Raw genomic sequence first — 18,212 nt, forward strand, 5'->3', positions numbered from 1 at the left:
TCAAGCTTGAAATCTCCCAGCACAAACCTGCTTAAAAACTGTTCGTTGATGTTTCATCAGAGCCTGAAACCCTCCCCTTTTCGTGGGACCATATTCCGGCTGACCCAGGCTTGTCTTCCAGTTTCTGCAAGGTGTTTTAAGGAGGATCCGGAGGAACCACGGCGTTTGGAGAAGCTGGCTGATGGGGCAGATGCCGGAGACACGGCTCCCCCCGGGGCACTGGGAGGGAAGGTAATGCCGGGTGCTATTTAAATCGGCAGCAGATGTGTCAATAACGCCTGTGACGTTCCTCAAGATGGCTCGGGGAGCCTGAAGTTTATAAACGATTCTTCTTCTGACTCCGGCTAATTTTAGCCTTGGAGTGTTTACAAACAGAGCCGCATTTGCCTCTGCTCCTGATCCAGGAGGATTTCAGCCCCATCCCTGCTGGCATATTCCCTGGAGAAAAACAAAAAGGGATACAAAATAGCGACAGCTATTAAAAGATGCTGAGGGAACGCTCAGATTTGGAGGCGCAGAAAGCCAAATCTTGTGGCTATGGATATTATATCTGCAGATATCACAGTGTCACCGGAAAGGAGGAAGGATGTATACCTAGGAATAATTTTGGAGGAGAAAAACGGGGAACAGAGAGCTGAGCCTGAGAGCACTGCTTCTTAGTGGTGCTCCAAGGCAGTATCTAGCAGTAGCTCAGGAAAAAGCCAACGCAGAATGGAACGGCAAGAAATAATCAAGTTGTAGCTACATCTGACAGCCGCCACCAGCACCGAGCGCGGATGCAGCCCTGCCTCAAACAAAATGCCAATTTTTGGTGTGTACCGACAACATTCCTCATCTGAATGCACCATTTAGCTACTGCTTTGACATGAAGCAAGAGCAAAACGTCAAAAAAAAAAATCGATTATGTCAACACAGTTCATACGGAGCTTTAGAAAGAGATTTTAAATGCATACAAACCAGTTTAAAATTCCTTCCCTTTCAGAGCCGTGACCTCCAAATACTGTTCTTTGAACAGGGAACATCTCCTGAAGTGTTTGTGGTTTTCGGCAAAGGATGAGTGGGCAGAATCCTCCTGGGTTGGCGAGGCAAGGGCCTGCACTCAGTGCTGGCTTGAAGGAGAAAGGCTGTAGCTACATGCTCTGCCTTGAATAAATCCAAATCCTCCAACTTAACGTGACGTCCGCTTTGTAAAAAAAAAAAAAAAGTCTCCAGGTCACACAATACTTGACTTTCAGAGCTAAAGCTTTGCTTCTCCTCAAAGATCATGCTAGCTACCAGGCCGCTGTCACAGCCAGCCACCTTTTGCTATGGGGATTTAATGGGTCATAAGGACTCAATAAAAAAAAAAAAAAGGCAAATCTATAAAAACAAAAGCAAAAATTTCTCTTTTCTTTGCTTGCACTCACCCGTGGCACTGTGCTTGTCATTCAGATCAAAACGTGGTTGACGCATGAGAAATCCCAGCTGCCGTCTGATGAAGGCATGTGAGAGCTTTAGGAGGTAGCTACAAGTTCAGCTCAGTTGGGCATGAACGGTCCATGTGCCGTGACCAGAGGAAAGAGCAGAAACGGTGCCGAAATGCCCCGTGTAACGTAGGTGAGCTTCATCTTCTGACCCTGGGGGAGCACTGAACCGAGCACGTGTCTTCGTGATGGAAACACTAGAAAAAAATCCATCAGATGCAGTTTACAATCACTGCAAGTTAAAGAGAACTGAGGCATCTGGGATGAACCGCGTGGAGCTCCAAAGGGGAAGGCGATTTCAGGCAGGAAAGGAACAGAAAGTAGTAGAGGGGTAAGAGGTTCATGACAAAGGAAAGCAATTTATTTGTGGCCATGCAATTTTAGCGCTGCCTGGTGCATAAGAGCATGTTCAAATTAACAGAAAATATCTTGCCTTGTGGACTGTAGGCTTCTTGCAACACTTAGAACTTTCTTTTAAGATGAGTTTCTTGAACTAATTTAATGTCTTTCCATTTTTCCTTTAAGGATCCACTCTGAACTTTAAGAATAACTGTTTTTTTCAGAGTTCTTTGAGCCCAAAAATAGGTCTGAAAAACTAATCATTACATTCCTCTCTCTCTCTCTCTCAGGCTTGTAAAAATCAAACACTGATTAATTTTTACCACGCTTGAGGAAAAAGTCAGGCATGGAAGAATGTTATCCTATGATATCACGGCATATGCAAGCCTGCAATAATGTCAGAGCTCTACTTGGCAAGTTTCCTTCCAAATATTGCTGTATGTTCTTTTTCCTGCTGTTGCTCTATTAGCTTTCTGTGTCTGAAACTGTGGTGTGACTCCAGCTCAATCATGTCGTGCTCATCACCGTACTTGCCTGCTTATTACCGAGGTGGCCCAAGGTTCCAACGTTCGGTCTCCCATCACCCCAGGACTTCATGTCCATCGGAGTTTACCTCAGGATTTGGCATTATATACTTTTTGCCTCCCCATCCTCTTCTTGAAATACTCGCAGCTCCTCAAAGGCAGGAGTGAGATCTGCCGCCACTGCCAGCCTGCAGCTCGGCGGAGTCACACATCAAAGCTCCTGTTCCAGCTCGACTTCAAAACCTTTCAAGTTTTAAGACTTGACCAAGTAGCAGAAGGAGTTGCAAAGGGAAAGCCGGAATGCGCAGGGTGCTGGGCTCCGTGAAGAAGTGCATCTGCCTCTCACTTCACACAGTAAAAAGCAGCGAGCGATAGCTGTAGTTTGACCCGTGCCTCTTGCTATTATGTTCATAAGGGGTGTGGGACCACCATCGCCCTTTGACTATGGATCTATGTACTACGAATAGCGAAGAACCACAAAGAACGGGTCTTTCATCTTTACACTTTCTCTGACAAAACTTTCGCCAGCCTTGGAGAAGGAGCCTTGGGCAAAAATTGGTTTTGACACCAAGGCACCCAGTTTGAGTTAGGATACTCAGTGCTTCCCCCTTTTTTTCCACTTTCCACCTGCAAAGGCTCAGCCTGCAGGTGTCTATACACAAGCTAGTGAGTCACAACTTTCTGTAAATGACCTCTTTTCCCCGCTGCCTCCCCTGGAAAGGAAAGCGGCTGCCTGTCATTTCGGCAAGGTTGTCACTTCACTGGCTTTGTGCAGGTGTACGCATTCCTGCAAACCTGAGAAGGGCTGAGGTCTGCCTCGACCAGAAATGGACATTCGAAACTCTGTGCAGTTCTAGGCATATTATTATCGTTCATTAGCTGTTGTTTTATCTCCGAGGATATAGAATAAGGCAGATTTTGATTCCCCCCTGTCTTGAAACTATTTTCTCCCAGAGTCAAACTTTTACCTGCAGATTTATGCTTCAGTTTAAAAGCCAGTGCTTTTCTGCCCCTAAACATGCTCAACCAAAACCTCGGCAGCAGACCACTAGATCCACAGCGCACAGGGCTCCACACAGCTCGGGGATGGTGCCTTTCTCCAGATAATACTAATATTATCCAGATAATACTAATGATAGCCTTGGTGGGGATTTGCTCGGCGGTTGGCAAAGCTTGGTCAGGCGGAGGGACCGTTGCAGAGCCACACGAGATACTCCATTTCCCAGGTGCCAAGCACGTTCCCCAGCCCGGAGAAGCAACCCAAAGCGTCGGGGTCACAGCACAGAATGCCTGATGTCCATTAATTTTAATTGAAATGATTCATAGTAAATAGGTGAGAGACTCACTGTGTGAGTATGATCATTATCCCTCGCCACTAGTGTCTGCTTAGGGCCTCTCTGTTTATCAGACTGAATTATCCAGATAATACTAATGATAATCAAATCAGCAGAAAGTTTGCCTTGGTGTTTAACAGGTTTGAAATCACCGCAAATGTAGAGGATGTGCTATCTTTACTTTGACAGCTGTATTTTTTTATTTTCACTTGAGAAGGGCAGCGCGGACTGCTCGGCTGGGTCTCTGCTTGCCGGCTGTTCTCGCTGGTTGCTGTCTGGCAGCAGTAGCACGAAGAGACTTCATAGAAAACCTCACAACTTTTAATTTACCCGTGAAAGCACAAATGAGAAATAAGGAATCAGTTCAGGGTCCCGAAGCTGAGTTGGTTTGCCTGCTTCCCCAGGTAGAACACGCGCAGGTCGTGTTCTACCACACGCCTTAAGCCAGGCAGCGCTTCAGCCTCAGCTGCTGGCGCCGCTTTTCCATAAAAGCGCTGGAAAATGCTCAAGGGCCCTTTATTGCATCCCCAGATTGTGCCATTGCCACCTGCATACCTGAGTCCTTCATCTTTCCAAAGCTATTCAGTTTTAGTGTGCTGGTGATAGACGGTTATTGGACGTACAGAGGCTACGGTGTCAGATAGATGCCGCTGGTGCAAAGGAGATGAGGTTTCTTAAATGGTTGCATTTCCCCAAACTGGAGAGGCAAAAAAAGGCAGGCTGTCAAGTACTTTTACTCCCCAAAAGTAATCTGGGGAGGATTTGGAGACAGAAAACTTCTTTCGTAGGTCTACTCAGACTCTGCAGGCTTAATAAAACTCTGTGTAAACATTTCTGCTAAATGAAGATTTCAAGTGATAACTCATAGGTTGCGTTAAATACTGTCAGCGATGCCCATAAATATGTTGCGTTTACCATGTGGTGTTTGTGTAACCGCTAGCATCCCCCAAAACACATTTTGCCAAATTTCGCTGATTTCAGAACTTCGTGGTATATTTCAGAATGCTTTAGCTTCAGGAAATCCAGGACTTAAACCCAAGGTCTGCCGTGAGCCTTTAAAAGATTGGTTAGCTGGGAGCGAAGCGCTGAGAGTGCACCTGAGGTAGAGTCTTTACATTAAACTGCTACTTTGTAGGCTTTTTCTGTAAGAAGAATTTTTTTTTTTTTTTTTTCACTTAGACACTGAAACTAATACCATACTCTGTTGCAGAAATGCGTGCCTTTGTAAACTGTGATCAGTCTAGTTTCGCAAATGCACTGAAACGCAGAGAGAAAAGACCTTCAAGACTGGTCTTTTTTAGACTTTTCAGTAATCTGGAAGACTTTGATCTCCAGCACTAAAAGCGTGGGCATCCGCCTGGTGCTGGATCCAGCAGCCTCGGTGGGGATTTGCTCAGTGCTTGGCAAAACTTGGTCAGGCGGAGGGACCGTTGCAGAGCCACGCGAGATGCTCCATTTCCCAGGTGCCGAGCACGTTCCCCAGCCCGGAGAAGCAACCCGAAGTGCCAGGTCACAGCACGGAATGCTTGATGTCCATTAATTTTAATTGAAATGATTCATAGTAAATAGGTGAAAGACTCACTGTGTGAGTATGATCGTTATCCCTTACCACTAGTGTCTGCTTAGGGCCTCTCTGTTTATCAGATTGAATTATTTAGAGAAATTAAACTGCAATCCCCATACTATCCATTAGCTGGAACTCTATTTGCATATAGCAGTTGGGTTTTGGCAATGAAAAAGAGGAAGATTCTGCAACAGCGAGCTGGCTGCCAAAAAAAAAAAAAAGAAGAGCCTCTGTGTAGCGCTTAAGACTGCGTAGGAATGGGACTGGTAAAAATAAGATGGGGACCAAATTAAACATCCATTAGAGCAAGGAGGTGCCTGCTAGAGAATAGGCTGTGCTTTGGCCCCGCGTTTAGTATTTTATCTCTTCTGTAAATCTTTGTGTTTTCTGTTAAAACACACGACTGGTAGAAAAGAAATTTGTCCTAGTGTTCCAATTAACCCAGTGGCAGGCCAGGCAATGAGGTGATGGGCGATGGATTTATTTGGAGCGATTTTATAGGCATCGTTACATAACAGTGGCAACAAAACTCTAGACGCGGACTCTTAATCATTTACTTATTTTATCATAATGCAATAGATACCTCTAGATGCCAGTATGAATATATAAAATATAATTTGAAATGAGGAATAAGTGCTTGCGTTAGTGAGATTTTATCATGTCCGGAATCTTAAATTTAAGGCCTAATCCTTCTCCACCCAAAGGCAGGGAGAGTTTTACTTAAGATTTAACTGGGAACATACCAGGAACCATCATGACACAGCTAATTTAAACATGCTGGACTGCTTTAAAGGCATAATTTGAAATTCCTGCTATATAAAAGTGCAGAATATGGACCTTTTACAAACCACTGCTTGCAGAAAAGAGAAAATTTCAACTTCCGAATGAGCCAAAGAACCAACGAGAAAGTACAGCAAGGAGCTACTCCGCTTCTCTATCTGTGTGAGTTCCAAAATTCCTCAGGGGATATATGTCTTCATAGATATTTTACGAGGGTGGGAAAAGCATGTTCATGACTTGAGTGCGTGTTTTATGGACAAACCGCAGAGCTATTGGACATTAAGCAGCGACAGTTGTGTTGTAGAGAGGCACTTGGAGTTTACAATTTCAGATTGTAAACGATACCCGACTTATCCGAGCCGGTGCCAAGTCAGGACCTTCTGGGAGATGTTTCTGGGGGGAATAAATATCCTCAGTGGAGGCACAGCTCCGTGCAGCACGTCGTGCTCTGTTTCCAGAGCGCGACCCCGAGCTCCAAATATTTGGAGGCCCCAAATATGACCTGCTGTGTGTGTGTGTTTCTGCTGCAAAAGCCTCATGTTTCACTTCCCACTTGGAGCCAGTGAGACCTGGCTGTGCTTGGGGCAATCGCGTTTGTCCCTCTGGGCAGGGGAGTTCAGGAACCGTAAAAGGGTATCGAGGATGCTCCACTGTTCCCTGTTGCCACTCAGAGGAGCACAAAAGGTGTGTAGTTAGGGCGATTTACTATATTTGACTTTAAATCACACCCTACCCCCAAATAGAGTCTTGAACTTAAAGCCTCCCCAGGCACGGAGGTGGATATGAAAGACCTGAACAGCATTTGCACAGGACACAACAGATTTCTTTGTATTAAACATGACTAAATTTTCTTCCTCCGGGTATCTCATTTACCCGGAGGTGCAGAAATAGTTTCTAAGCCAGAAACTCAGCGAAGGCTGTCAGTGGGAGGCCCAAGCTCCGTGTCAGGGCCACGTATAGGCACATTTCTGCATCAGCCTGGCTGTGGGGTGTAGCTTGTTGCGTATCAGTTCTGCCACCGCAGCATCCGAGTGCTTCTCACCTTCCAGTATTACAGCTGCCAAGCGATGGAGGTGACACTTTTCGCTACTAGAGTTGGGAAAGTGATGTACAGAGATGCTCAGATTCATGTTGAAATATTTGTTGCCAAATCGTTGACAAAATTTTGTTGCAAAGGCCAGACCTCATGGGATTTTACCCCAAATCCAGAGGTGCTCACATCAAAGCAAGGAACTGATGAGGAAAGCTGAAGAACTAAGTCAGTGTCCCAGCCCCAGATAACACCCTCTCCACTGGAATACTTCAGCCATCAAGGTGAAAAGTGAAGGCCAGGCATACTGAGGCTGCAATAAGCCTTCATGCAAATCCCCTTAGATTTTGCATGCATAACGCTGTATTTTATTACTGGTTTAATTGACACTTCTAAGCCTTGCAAACTAGTAAGGGGGAAAACTAACCCGTTTCAAAACAGCAGGGTAAGCTCTCCCTGCCCACCAGTTCCTCTGCAACACGCTGAGCTGCTGCCTCCTTCCAGTGTTTAGTTCCAGCGTGCAGGCCGCACTTGGTCAGTGTAATAACTGCTCCTGTGAAAATTAACGGATCTCCTGGCGAAGGTGAGAACGGCAAGTTCACCGTCAGTACAAAGCGCGGCGTTTACCAGTGGCCTCTGGTGCCGCAAAGACCTCGGACCAGAAGTGTGAATTGTCTGTACTCTCATCAAAGTCACTGCAAAGGCCTTAGAAACCAGGGTCTAAGTTGTATTGGGAAGCTGAAATCTCCTCACTGGGACTCGCTGGCTAATTCTGACGACACTGGCTCAGCTGAACTGCAGAATCCTCCCTTCCCCACTCCTCCCCTTCCAGCTCTCTGGTTTCAGTGGTCCAAGTTTAACTGGAAACAGCCGAGTTGTTGTGGCTGCCCCATCCCTGGAGGGGTTCAAGGCCAGGCTGGACGGGGCTTGGAGCAACCTGGTCTGGTGGGAGGTGTCCCTGCCCAGGGCAGAGGGTGGCACTGGGTGGGCTTTAAGGTCCCTTCCAACCCAGACCATTCTGTGATTCTATAAGAGAAAGCCCAGCTTTTTGATCTTCTTGGCAGGTCTCAAGCATTGAAAAAGAAAATAGTCACAGAAAAGGCTGAAGTAAATCAGCCATATACTGAGAGCGCCCAAAGGCCGCTGTTCTCAGAGGGCTCACTGAACCTCTGTGAAGCAAAGCTGACCCTGCCAGGACAATTCCCTGGTTCCAGAAACAGAGCAGGGGTTGTCCATGGGGTGGACAAGATGCGCGGAGGTCTGGAGGAGCTCTGCTTGAGGGCTGGGGGTTCAGTTTTGCGCTTTGTGCATTTTTTAGGAGAAAGTCATTTAAGAAGTGCAAGTCTTCCAAGCGGCAGCTTTGATCCTGGCTCTCCAGTCTTGGCCTAAAGAGCCCAGATTTTCCTAATCACACCTGATTGATGACCACCTGAGTGTGATGGGAATGGGGGCTTTGCCCCGTGCTGTGGGCCAGCTGTGGCTCATCACCTTGTTAAACCCAGGTGATGTCCTGTCCCCTGGCAGCCCGGTCACTTTTTCCTTGGAGCCGGGACGTGGAGGAGCCGGGCACTCGGTGGCCACGGTAAACCGATCTGCATTCAGCTGTCGGCGGCTCTGGGCTGGAGCGAAGGGAGCGGGAGGGGGCAGGAATTCGGCCCCGCTAAAAATAGGCTGCTGCCTTGCCCGGAGCACCCCCCCGGCCCGGCACCACGCTGGCCCGGGGGCTAGTCTTGCGGGCGAGCTGCTCGCCTTGCCGGGGGTGGGGGGGCAGGATAAGCGGAGGGGTGGCCGGAGGCCACGGGGAGTGCCGTGCCCCGAGCACATTGCCTTCCCCCGAAGGTTGCCCAGACCTGCCTTGTTCCCTGCTGGTCTTAGGCAAGTCCATTGTGTCCCGTCCCCCCGCTCCAAACAGGGCACTTTGAGGGGAGTTGGGGGGATCCAGCTGCCGCACCGAGGGGCTCCCCCACCTCGCCCTTCCCAACGCTTCGTTTTGGGCGCTACCGAGCAGGGCCAGGCTCCCAGGGGCGCCGGCTGCATCGGGTTTCCCCCGCGTCCCCCCACCCCACCCCGGGGGAAGGGGATGAGTGGCCGCGAACCCAGCTCCCTGCCCCGACGGCGGCTCCGGTCGTAGGAAGTTTTGTTCCCGTCGAGGGGGGGGGGAAGCGGTTTTGTCGCACAGGTGAGGGGAGGGGGGTGTCCCTTCCTCCTGCCTGGGAGCCGGGAGAGCCCCGTTCCACACCCCGGGGCGGAGCAGCAGGGCTGGGAGCGGGACGGCGCAGGCTCCATGTGTCCCCTGGTTAAAGAGAGACCAATGCCCCCCCCGCCTCCCTTTCCCTTCAGGGTCGTCCCCCCCACCTCAGTGTCCCCCGGCCCTTAGCACTCCCGATGCAGCAGCAACAGGCTGCTGGGCTCGGGACCGGGCGACGCCGGGGGCCATAGCCCCCACCGGCCGGAGGCTCCTCTTGTGGGATGGGGGGTCCCCAAGGGGAGGGCAGGGCAAGTCTATGCCCCCCCGGCCCGCCCAGCCTGGTGCTGGGGCACCGTCCCGGGGCTGGAGGGAGGGAGGCGGGGATGCGTCTTTACCCCCCTTCCCACTCCCCGCACCGGTTCATGGGGGCCCGGGCTGTGTGATGGGGAAGGGGATGCGGGGGGCTGGAGCTAGAGCTGCTCCCTCCAGCCCCCCTTGCTGCCGGCGAGCGTAAACCTGCCGCCTCTTCTGCAGTGCCGGGGACTCGCGTCGTCCTCCTCCTCCTCCTCCTCCTCCTCCCATCGGCGGCTGCAGCTCTGCTGCTCCATCCCTTTATTATTAGGGGAGGATACGAAAAGGGGAGAAATAAATAAATAAATAAACAAACCAAAACCCAACACACCCAAGCAAACAACCAAAGCCCCCCCACCCCCGCCTCCCCCGAACTCACGCTACCCCCCCGCCCCGGTCGGTGGGACTTCCAGGGACCGGCTGCGCTTCCCTGGCCCTGGGGAGGGGAAGGCAGAGCCGGGGAGGCGGGGGAAAGGAGGGGACCGGGGGCCAGGCAGCCACAGGGAAAATCGCTTTTGTCTCCGGCACGGCGAGCGGCGCAGGGGCTCGGTGCTGCGGCTGCCGGAGCCCCCCGCTCTCCGCCCCGCTCCGCAGGCACCGCGCCCGCACCGCGCCGGGGAGCGGGCAGCTCGCCGGCTCCTCGATTCGTATTTTATTTTTCCTCTCTCCCTCCCCTTCTCTTGGTGTTATTCCTGCCTTTTCGGCGTAGAGGATTCCCCCCCCCCCCCCTCCACGCACACACGCTGCCCTCTCCTTCCCCCCCCCCACTCCCCGCTCGAGGTTTCTTTTGGGTCCAGCCGGAATCCGTGAACGCTCCCGGGGATTTTCCCACCCAAGCTGGGGTCTATGAGCGGGAAGGTGATCAAGCCCAAAGAAGAGAAAGATGCTTCCAAGGGTAAGGCGAGGCGCAGCCGCTCCGATAAACAGAGTGTTTGTTCCCCGGCCCGACCTTACCGGGCTGCGGGGAGCAGGGGCGGGGGGGGGGGGTGGCATCGAGCTGCTGAACCTCCGTATCGTGGGGGACCCCCGGGCACGGGTGGGGAATCGGTGCCCGGCTGCACCCCGGCATGGGAACGGGGGGTGTGTGTGTGTGCTCAATGCGGCACCGGCCAAAGTAAGTGCCCCCCACCCCGCTGGGCCGGGGGGAGCCGGCTGCCCCGCCGCCGGGTGCTCGGCGCTGCAGGCGGCGGAGCTGGGGGGGGCGGAATCGCCATGGAGACGCGGAGCCGGTGCCGAGGGTTGCATGCAGACCCCCCTCCCGCCCCCGCAAGCTGGGGCTGGGCACTGGTGGGCTTTCCCCCCCCCACACGCCCCGGCGGGGCAGTTGGGGGGGCATGCAGGGGACGGGGGTGCCCGCTCCGAGGGTGCATGCCTTGTGGGGGGGGGCGGGTAGGGTGCATGTAGGGTGTCCTTCTCCGTGAGTGCCCGCACAGGTAGTCCTGTCCCCCCTTCCCGCCCCCCCCGGACGGCCCCCGCATCCCCCCACCCCCTTCCACCCCGCGCAGGGCGCTCGCTGCGCGGTGGTCGGAGCATCCCGCTGAGTCGCTGGTGTGTGTCCCTCCAGGGAGTAGTTTTTCTGGGCATTTGTAGATAAATCTACATTATTTTCTCAAAAGTACTTCTGTGCGGCAGGCGGGTGGGGGACCCGGGTGAAGGGAATGCTCTTGGCCTCCCTGAAAGAGGGGGAAAAAGCTGCTCCTTAGTTTTATAAAACGTAATGGGTACTTTTCTGGCATTTACTTTTTTTCTGGCCAAATCAAAACAATACATCTTTTCTCTGCTTTTTTTTTCCCCCCAAACTTTTTGTTTTTTTGATTTTGAAAGTTTGTGTTTAACACTAGATTTTTGAGACCTTTTTTTTTTTTTTAAATGTTCTTTTCCCCCCGAACTCTGCCTTTCCTTTTCTAACTATCTTATGTTCAAAACCTTACTGTTTTATCAGGTTTTTAAAATATTTTTCACATCAACAAAATAAAGTTCACCATTCGGATACATTGCAAAAGCTGACATTTTCTAAATGAATTTTTTTTTGTCTTTACATTATTTTCTTTGATGTTCAGTATTTTTTTTTATAGTGGCCTTATTCACTAAAATGCTTCTTAAATAATTTATCAAGCAACGCAGAACAAAAGATTCCTGCCTTTCTGAGGAATTATTTTGCATGCTTTAGAACCGTGTTACATATTATAAACCCACAAAAAAAGAATGTGCCGTACTTGCGCTATACTTGCTTGAAAGCTTGGTTTTAAAAATCAAACTTCTGTATTCCATTTTGTGCTATTATTACAAGCTTTAATGACATTTTAACTTCACGTTTGAAATTGCCAGTGAATAGGTTTTGGGACATAATGTGTGTTTTAAAACACTGGGGCAACGGCATTTGTATCTGGTATTAACGAGTCAGTAATGACTTAGACACGCACGTAAGGCTTCGATTCCTGTGCTGACAGTGTACCAGAGGGTGTATATTCCGAGAATCCCAAGAAAACCAGCTGATGGTGACACTCTGCTTCCAGGAGATGCTGGTGCTCTTCTGGAACTGGTATAAAAACTTTCTCTGCTATCATAAAGAGGCGGTTTCAGATACAGCAGGAGGAGCCGGTTCACCTATGAGGTGCTTTGGTGCTGCTGTAGGAAAGTGAGTGATGGTCACAGCCTGTGAAACAGGCTTTTAAAAAGGTCCAGGTACGGCATTAAGGAGGTCGTATTTACCAGTTAATGTATAGGCTCCATGGCTTCTTCAGCCTTTTGTGTCATAGACTAAAATAGGAGATGTGTTTTTCCTCTGAATCACTTGAATTTTCTCTTGACGACTGCAAGCGATATTACTCGCAATGGGAATGTTTAATTTGCATCTAGCCATAGTAAAAACAGGTTAATTATTATTATTTTAAAAATAATGAAACAGTAATTCGTCTGGAAAGGATGAGGTACCGTATTCTGCATATTTCTGCAGCTATGCTGTGGCACTGGGAATACTTCGGTCCTGACAGGTGCCTGTACGTTTTTGAGTTCGTTAACCACTCTTGCGAAAAACAATGTAATCAGGTTTCATATGACAGTGGCTTATAGGATATGTCCACGTACCCCACGTTCTGTAAGATATACAATATAATTTTAATACCTGCTGTAAATGCAGGTGTCCCAGGGCTATATTTGCATGATAAGTGTGGAGCACTTCATTAGTGAGAATAATGTCTTATTCCTGAAGCTTTTGTACCCGTTACAGGGTGGTGCATGGGACAAGACTTTGTAGTTCTCTACAGAACTTGGGGAGGGCCGTATCCAGCCTGAATATAAGTTGTTAAATGGCAATTTCCACAACTAGCTTTTGGGCTGAGTCTCTGTAGAAAAGCCCGATTTACACAGAATCTTGAAAGGCCGTGGATTTTGGTAGGAAACAGAATGATCCAGTGCTAGTTGTTGCTGTCTTGCAAGGGGTGTTTTCAGCTCAGTTGCCCTCTCTCATAAAGCCTGTGGTGGTGCTAGTGGAGTTGCACAGGTGTAACAGAAGGACCAAAATCTGTTTTTAAAGAAATAGTTTTTGTTTTTTTTTCCCCCACATCTTTTCTTAAGGCAAAGAGGAAAGTAACCTCTTGCTTCAGAGTTTGTTGGCCCCGCTTGTAAGTCCTGCCTGGAAAACCCAGTGATGACTGTGTTGCTCAAAATCTGGCTGCTTTTAAAATGGGCTGTGGACGTTTGAGAATTACCTATCCCAATCTAAATAAAGCTTATGGATTAACATAATGAAGTCAGGGACGTGCACCTTTACTTTCTGCAAAACGCTGCATCAACTGGAAATGTATATGTATAAGATGATGGCGTTGATTTATTTATTTTTTAATTTATTTTTTTTAAACTGTGTGAGTGTTGGGGACCTGCGGGATCCCGTAAGCCCAGGGATCCTCCAAGCTGCCTCCCAAAGGTGCTGCTGTCGTCCCAGAGTGTTTTGGGGGAGCAGCCTTGTCCCAGCTCCGTTGGTGGCTTCAAGCACGGGGCAGGTTCCCATCTCTCTTCTCGCTTTGTACTTTGGCTGAGCTTAGCAGGAGTAGGAGGGTCTGGGTAAGGACGGCTCAGCGTCCTGCAACGGGAGTCTGATGGTCGATGGAGAGTCTGTCAGCTCTTCCTCAATGGAGGTTCGGTATGTGCTCAAGAAACACCCCCGGGTACGTTCCCACCGGCAGATGAGCGGTTCCCACCAGTCGGTTCTTTTCTTGCTGCGTGTGTGGTGGGATGGGTGACTTTCCCCGGTTCTCCCTCAAAAAGCTTCTGCTTTGAGGAACAGTATATCCAGTATCCCCAGCGAGCCTTGGGGCCGTATCAACACAACGTTTTGTTTTGTTTTTTAATGAAATATTTTTGTTAACTTTTTATTTGCGGGAGAGGCATGGGGCAGTAGGAGGATATTGTGCGTTGGCAAGGGAGCCGAGCCCTGCTGAAATCCTCGGGCTTTGGACGGGGGCCGTAGAGAGCTCGTTGCTGTCTGGCATTACAGTCAGGCTCCTTCCAGAGGCCGCTTTGCCATTTGTGTGGCTCCGCCGAGGGAAGTCAAGGGACGGAGTAAAGAACCTAAAATTAAATCTGAGGAATGGATTCAGCTGCATTTGTTTTTCTTCTTCCCCGGTTGGATTATGTACAGTTGCCTTCCCCATCGAGGCAGACACAGGGTTTTTTTTTTTCCTGTCCCTCCGTGCTCTCACTGTGAGAAACTTTGACAGCTTTGCCCAGAAGCCTGATAACCTCAGCCATAAGCGGTGAGGAAGCGCAGGGTATATTTTCTTCTCCAGAAAGCAAAATAGGAGGGAGGAGTGTTTTCGAAGCTGATTAGTTTATAATCTGAGAAGAGCGTATTGAAATAGTGACAGTAAGGGTAAAGACTTTGGAAGAGCAGGCACTATTTGAATTTAGTGACAGTTGAAAACAAAGCACTTGAAGAAAGCACTTGGCAGGAAAAAGGGAAGTTAGAATTTTGAGGTTTCTATTGCTGCTTTTCCTGGCTTTATGTGAATATAGTATAATGCAGCTTATGATTGAAAGGTCTGTAGAAAAGCTGACAAAAATAAAGGAGCTGATCTCAACAGTTATATTTCTATAGTACTGAATCATGAGAAAGTAACTTACTTGGGGGACTGAAGAAGAGCAGCGCAGAGGCAACATGTAAGCTGACCACGTCTTGGTCCGAGTCCACGGAATCAAAATTAGCAGCAGGCGCAGACCCGTGTGAGACGGGGGAAGGGAGCCTGGTGCCACCACCCTTTTCTGCAGCTTGCCCAGCTCCGTTGGGAGGCAGGATGTTTCTCGGTCGTTTTATCAGGAGTTTGTGTGCCAATTCTTCTCCATCCCAGACAAAAAAGCCCCACCAAACTTCAGCAGCAGCCACGGTTTGACGTATGAGTTCGGGCAGATGTTTGCCCCGCAGTAGGTTGGGTCTCACTATGGCCAATTGGCACTATTGACTGATGCCTCAGAACTTGTGTTTGCATCATAAACATTTAATGAGTATTTAAACTCAATGCTTTTATTTTCTTCGCGTTAGCAAGCTGAGTGCCTCCTGTCTGAAACTGGAGATTGCAGATCCCCTTTGAGTAGGTGCCCACGGGAAAGTGACAGCCAAAGTCCGAGGGCACGACCCAGCCCATCCCCGATATCCCTGCTGCAGGTTACAAGGGATGCTCAGCTCTTGGCTGAGGTCCTCATCCATTCAACATTCCCAGTGCTGCCAGTGGGAGTTCTCTGTGTCTGCCTGTGCCATTGCCTCCGATTAGTGGGTGGCTGTTAATGTGCCCATGCTTGGAATATTTACAGTAACTACCTCCTGTTATGACTCATTATCTGTGACCGGGTTTGGTTCCACAAACTACAGCAGCTCTTCGTAAAAGATACTTTTATAAAAGACACATCCTTCCCTCTAAATCCTGAGATGGTGGTCCCTGACATCTGGTGGTAAAACACCAGCAATTAAAAAATGGAAGTGGCCTTTGAGATCAAGATGCCAGCACACTCGTGCTGATGCTCTGTAATGATTTCTTCAGCTAATGCCAAAACCTCACATTAGTGGGTATTTTTAGTATTTTTAAGGACAAGCCCCAAATTTGGGTGTTCGTGATGCTGTCGGTTCTCGTATGGCTGTTGTCCACGGCAAAGAACTCGTGTATTGTTGGAAGGTAGTAAAAGATAGTCATTTTTTTTTGCTTCTAGAGGAAAACTTAATAATAGTTGCTTCTTGACAGATGCCAAATCTCATCTCCAAAGGAAAATCTCCCAGGCAGATGAAGCCTGGGGGATGAGGAGCCCCATGGAGCATTGCAGGGGGCTGCAAAGGGGTGAGTACCAGCATCCGCAGCAGCTGCGTAACAATTTGTGTGGCTCGGGCTTCCCGGCATCTCTGGTCCGTGGCCACCCACAATATGCTGGAGCCTTGGCATTAGATGTATTTGTGCAATTTACTGTGATTTCCTGCAAGGCATTGGTTTTACCCCTGCGCTTTGGGAATTTTGTGCTGCAGCCTAATCTTGGGTCAAATTAATGTTAATTTTCTTCCTCTGTTCCTTATTGTGTGTTATTGCTAGAGAGCATTTAGGAAAAGAAGTGGCTCCGGAGTTATATGAACCACTTCCTTGGAGACAAATTGCTCTGTTGATTACTGGATGCTTTTATGGATTCAGCAGTTTCGGGGTTTTTTTTTAGGGGACTGAAGCTTTCTTACACACTTGGATCCCTCTTAAATCCCTGGCTCTAGGGTCTGTGTGTCCCAAACGTTATTTTTTCTTTCCTCAACTGTGTCTCTTGGCCTGACAAAATTCCCCTCTTTCCCAAAGCGTGTCTTGGTCAAGCTGACATGAAATGACGTATGTTAAAAAAGAAAATGAAACAACTAAAGGACTACATTATTTACGATAATCCCTTTATTTTTTGTGTGTGGTAACTTGAGTAAAGAGTTTCCTTGAATTGTCAGGTCTGGTTTCTTGCTCAATATTTGTATTGTTTTGCTGAGAGAAATGAAGGCGAAAATAATTTGAATTGCACCCTCAGGCAGGTAACAATTCAGTTCTTTTCATGAAGAGAGTGTAAAGTGAGACTGTTCTCCACTTAATTAGTTTTGTGAGAGTGATATAAGGCAAGGTCAGCGCTAAAGGAAGAAAGGGCTGGCATGGATTGAACGCTGCTTACGTTGTTTGAATAATTAGAGCATCACTCTGAGGTGGGAGGGAGGAGAGGGACTGAAATGAAGTGGGAAGAAGCGATATTCCTGAAATAGCAATTGAATTGCCATTGGTCTGGGTAGCATTACGTGTACGCTGTTCAAGATTGACTAAACCCGAACTGGTGGTGGTTCATTACCTTTGGCGCTGCGGTTGTGACTGTGGCTGAAATGAAGGTGTATTTATAGAGATTACTCTGTCCTGTGGCCCAAGTAATCTCTAGGTGCTTTTCAGCTGAGGCTTGACATAATTGATGTAAGGCTCTGTTGGTTGCTGTAAGAATAAATTGTTTAAGCAGCACTTGGTATTTTTGATACTTGTGCTTTTACTTACCAACAGATTTAGGACAAATTTCTTTTGTCTTAGTAGGATCAGATCGAAATTACGCATTGTGTAATACTGGTCTGACCTGAGTGGTCCACGGGCATTCGCCGTGCTTTGTGAAGTGACCGCTTTGCTTCTGAGCATCCCTCTTAGGTGGCAGCATGGGGAATCCAGTAGTATCGCTGTACCGCTCTGGTGGAGTTCTGTCTCCGTGTTCCTGTAGGAACAACCAAGACTGGCAATGCCGATGCAGGATTTCATCATCATCAGTGGTAGTAGTACCCGTGTCATTATTTTTTCCAGTCTTCTTCCTCCTCCATCCCCTTAAAACAGTTTCCCAAGAGGGGAAAATGCTCCTGTGGTGGGTTGACCTCAGCCAGCTGCCCACCCAGCCCCTCTCTCATTCACCCTCCTCGACAAGACAGGGAGAAAACAAGATGGAAAAGATGGTCACAATGATAAAGACAGGGAGATCGCTTGCTAATTACTGCCATGGGCAAAACCACCTTGGCCTTAACTTCGGGTGGTGGAGGTAACCTGCTAATTGCACTTCTCATTAGAATGGGTCAGGTGGAAAGAATTAAACAGAAAAGTCCCACTTTCTTCTGGAATAAGAAGGCCCTTCCCGCTGTGTCAGTGGTTTCACCTGGGACAATGCCTCCTCTGGCAGAAGAGGGAGGTGATGTCTGGAGCTCTTTGGTTCCAGGAGGTTCACATAGCTTTTATTCATGTGCTTGGTTTAATTATAGAAGTCTTAGAATTATGAACAGTTTTTCCCTGCCCCCTGTAGCTTCTATTTGCAAATCTGGTGGTAATTAGCACTAATCTGGTTTGGTTTAGTTTTTTTTTTTTTCTATTCGTTTTGTGTATGGAATCCTCAGAGTTTTTCCTCTTCTGTTGGAGGTGACTTTTTCCTCAAGTTTTAGAAGTATTTATGATTTTTGTCAAATGAAGAGAAGAACAGCAGGACGTGGTTGGTTTTTTTTTTTTTTGCATAAGATAAGAAAGATACAATGGAAATAAAGTATGAAAGAACCAGAAAAGAAAGCTTAACAGGAGAGGGGCAGGGGAGGACAGCCTGTAGGAGAGGGGAGCGTTGCAGAATGAGCTTCA

General features: G+C 48.6%; 1 protein-coding gene across 2 annotated transcripts in view; it reads left to right on the forward strand.

Moving 5' to 3' along the window:
* The first annotated feature begins 9,959 nt into the window (after nucleotides 1–9,959).
* The window catches only part of FGF13 (fibroblast growth factor 13), a 273,215-nt gene continuing 264,962 nt past the window's right edge, over nucleotides 9,960–18,212 (forward strand). The window contains exon 1 of one of the 2 annotated variants that reach the window (XM_063346491.1): nucleotides 9,960–10,468. In XM_063346491.1, the coding sequence (XP_063202561.1) occupies nucleotides 10,420–10,468 (49 nt within the window). In that variant the 5' untranslated portion in view covers nucleotides 9,960–10,419. The remainder of the gene's footprint in view (nucleotides 10,469–18,212) is intronic. The other variant, XM_063346494.1, reaches the window with a different exon arrangement.

The sequence above is a fragment of the Chroicocephalus ridibundus genome, chromosome 9 (assembly GCF_963924245.1).
Source record: "Chroicocephalus ridibundus chromosome 9, bChrRid1.1, whole genome shotgun sequence".
Lineage (NCBI taxonomy): Eukaryota > Metazoa > Chordata > Aves > Charadriiformes > Laridae > Chroicocephalus > Chroicocephalus ridibundus.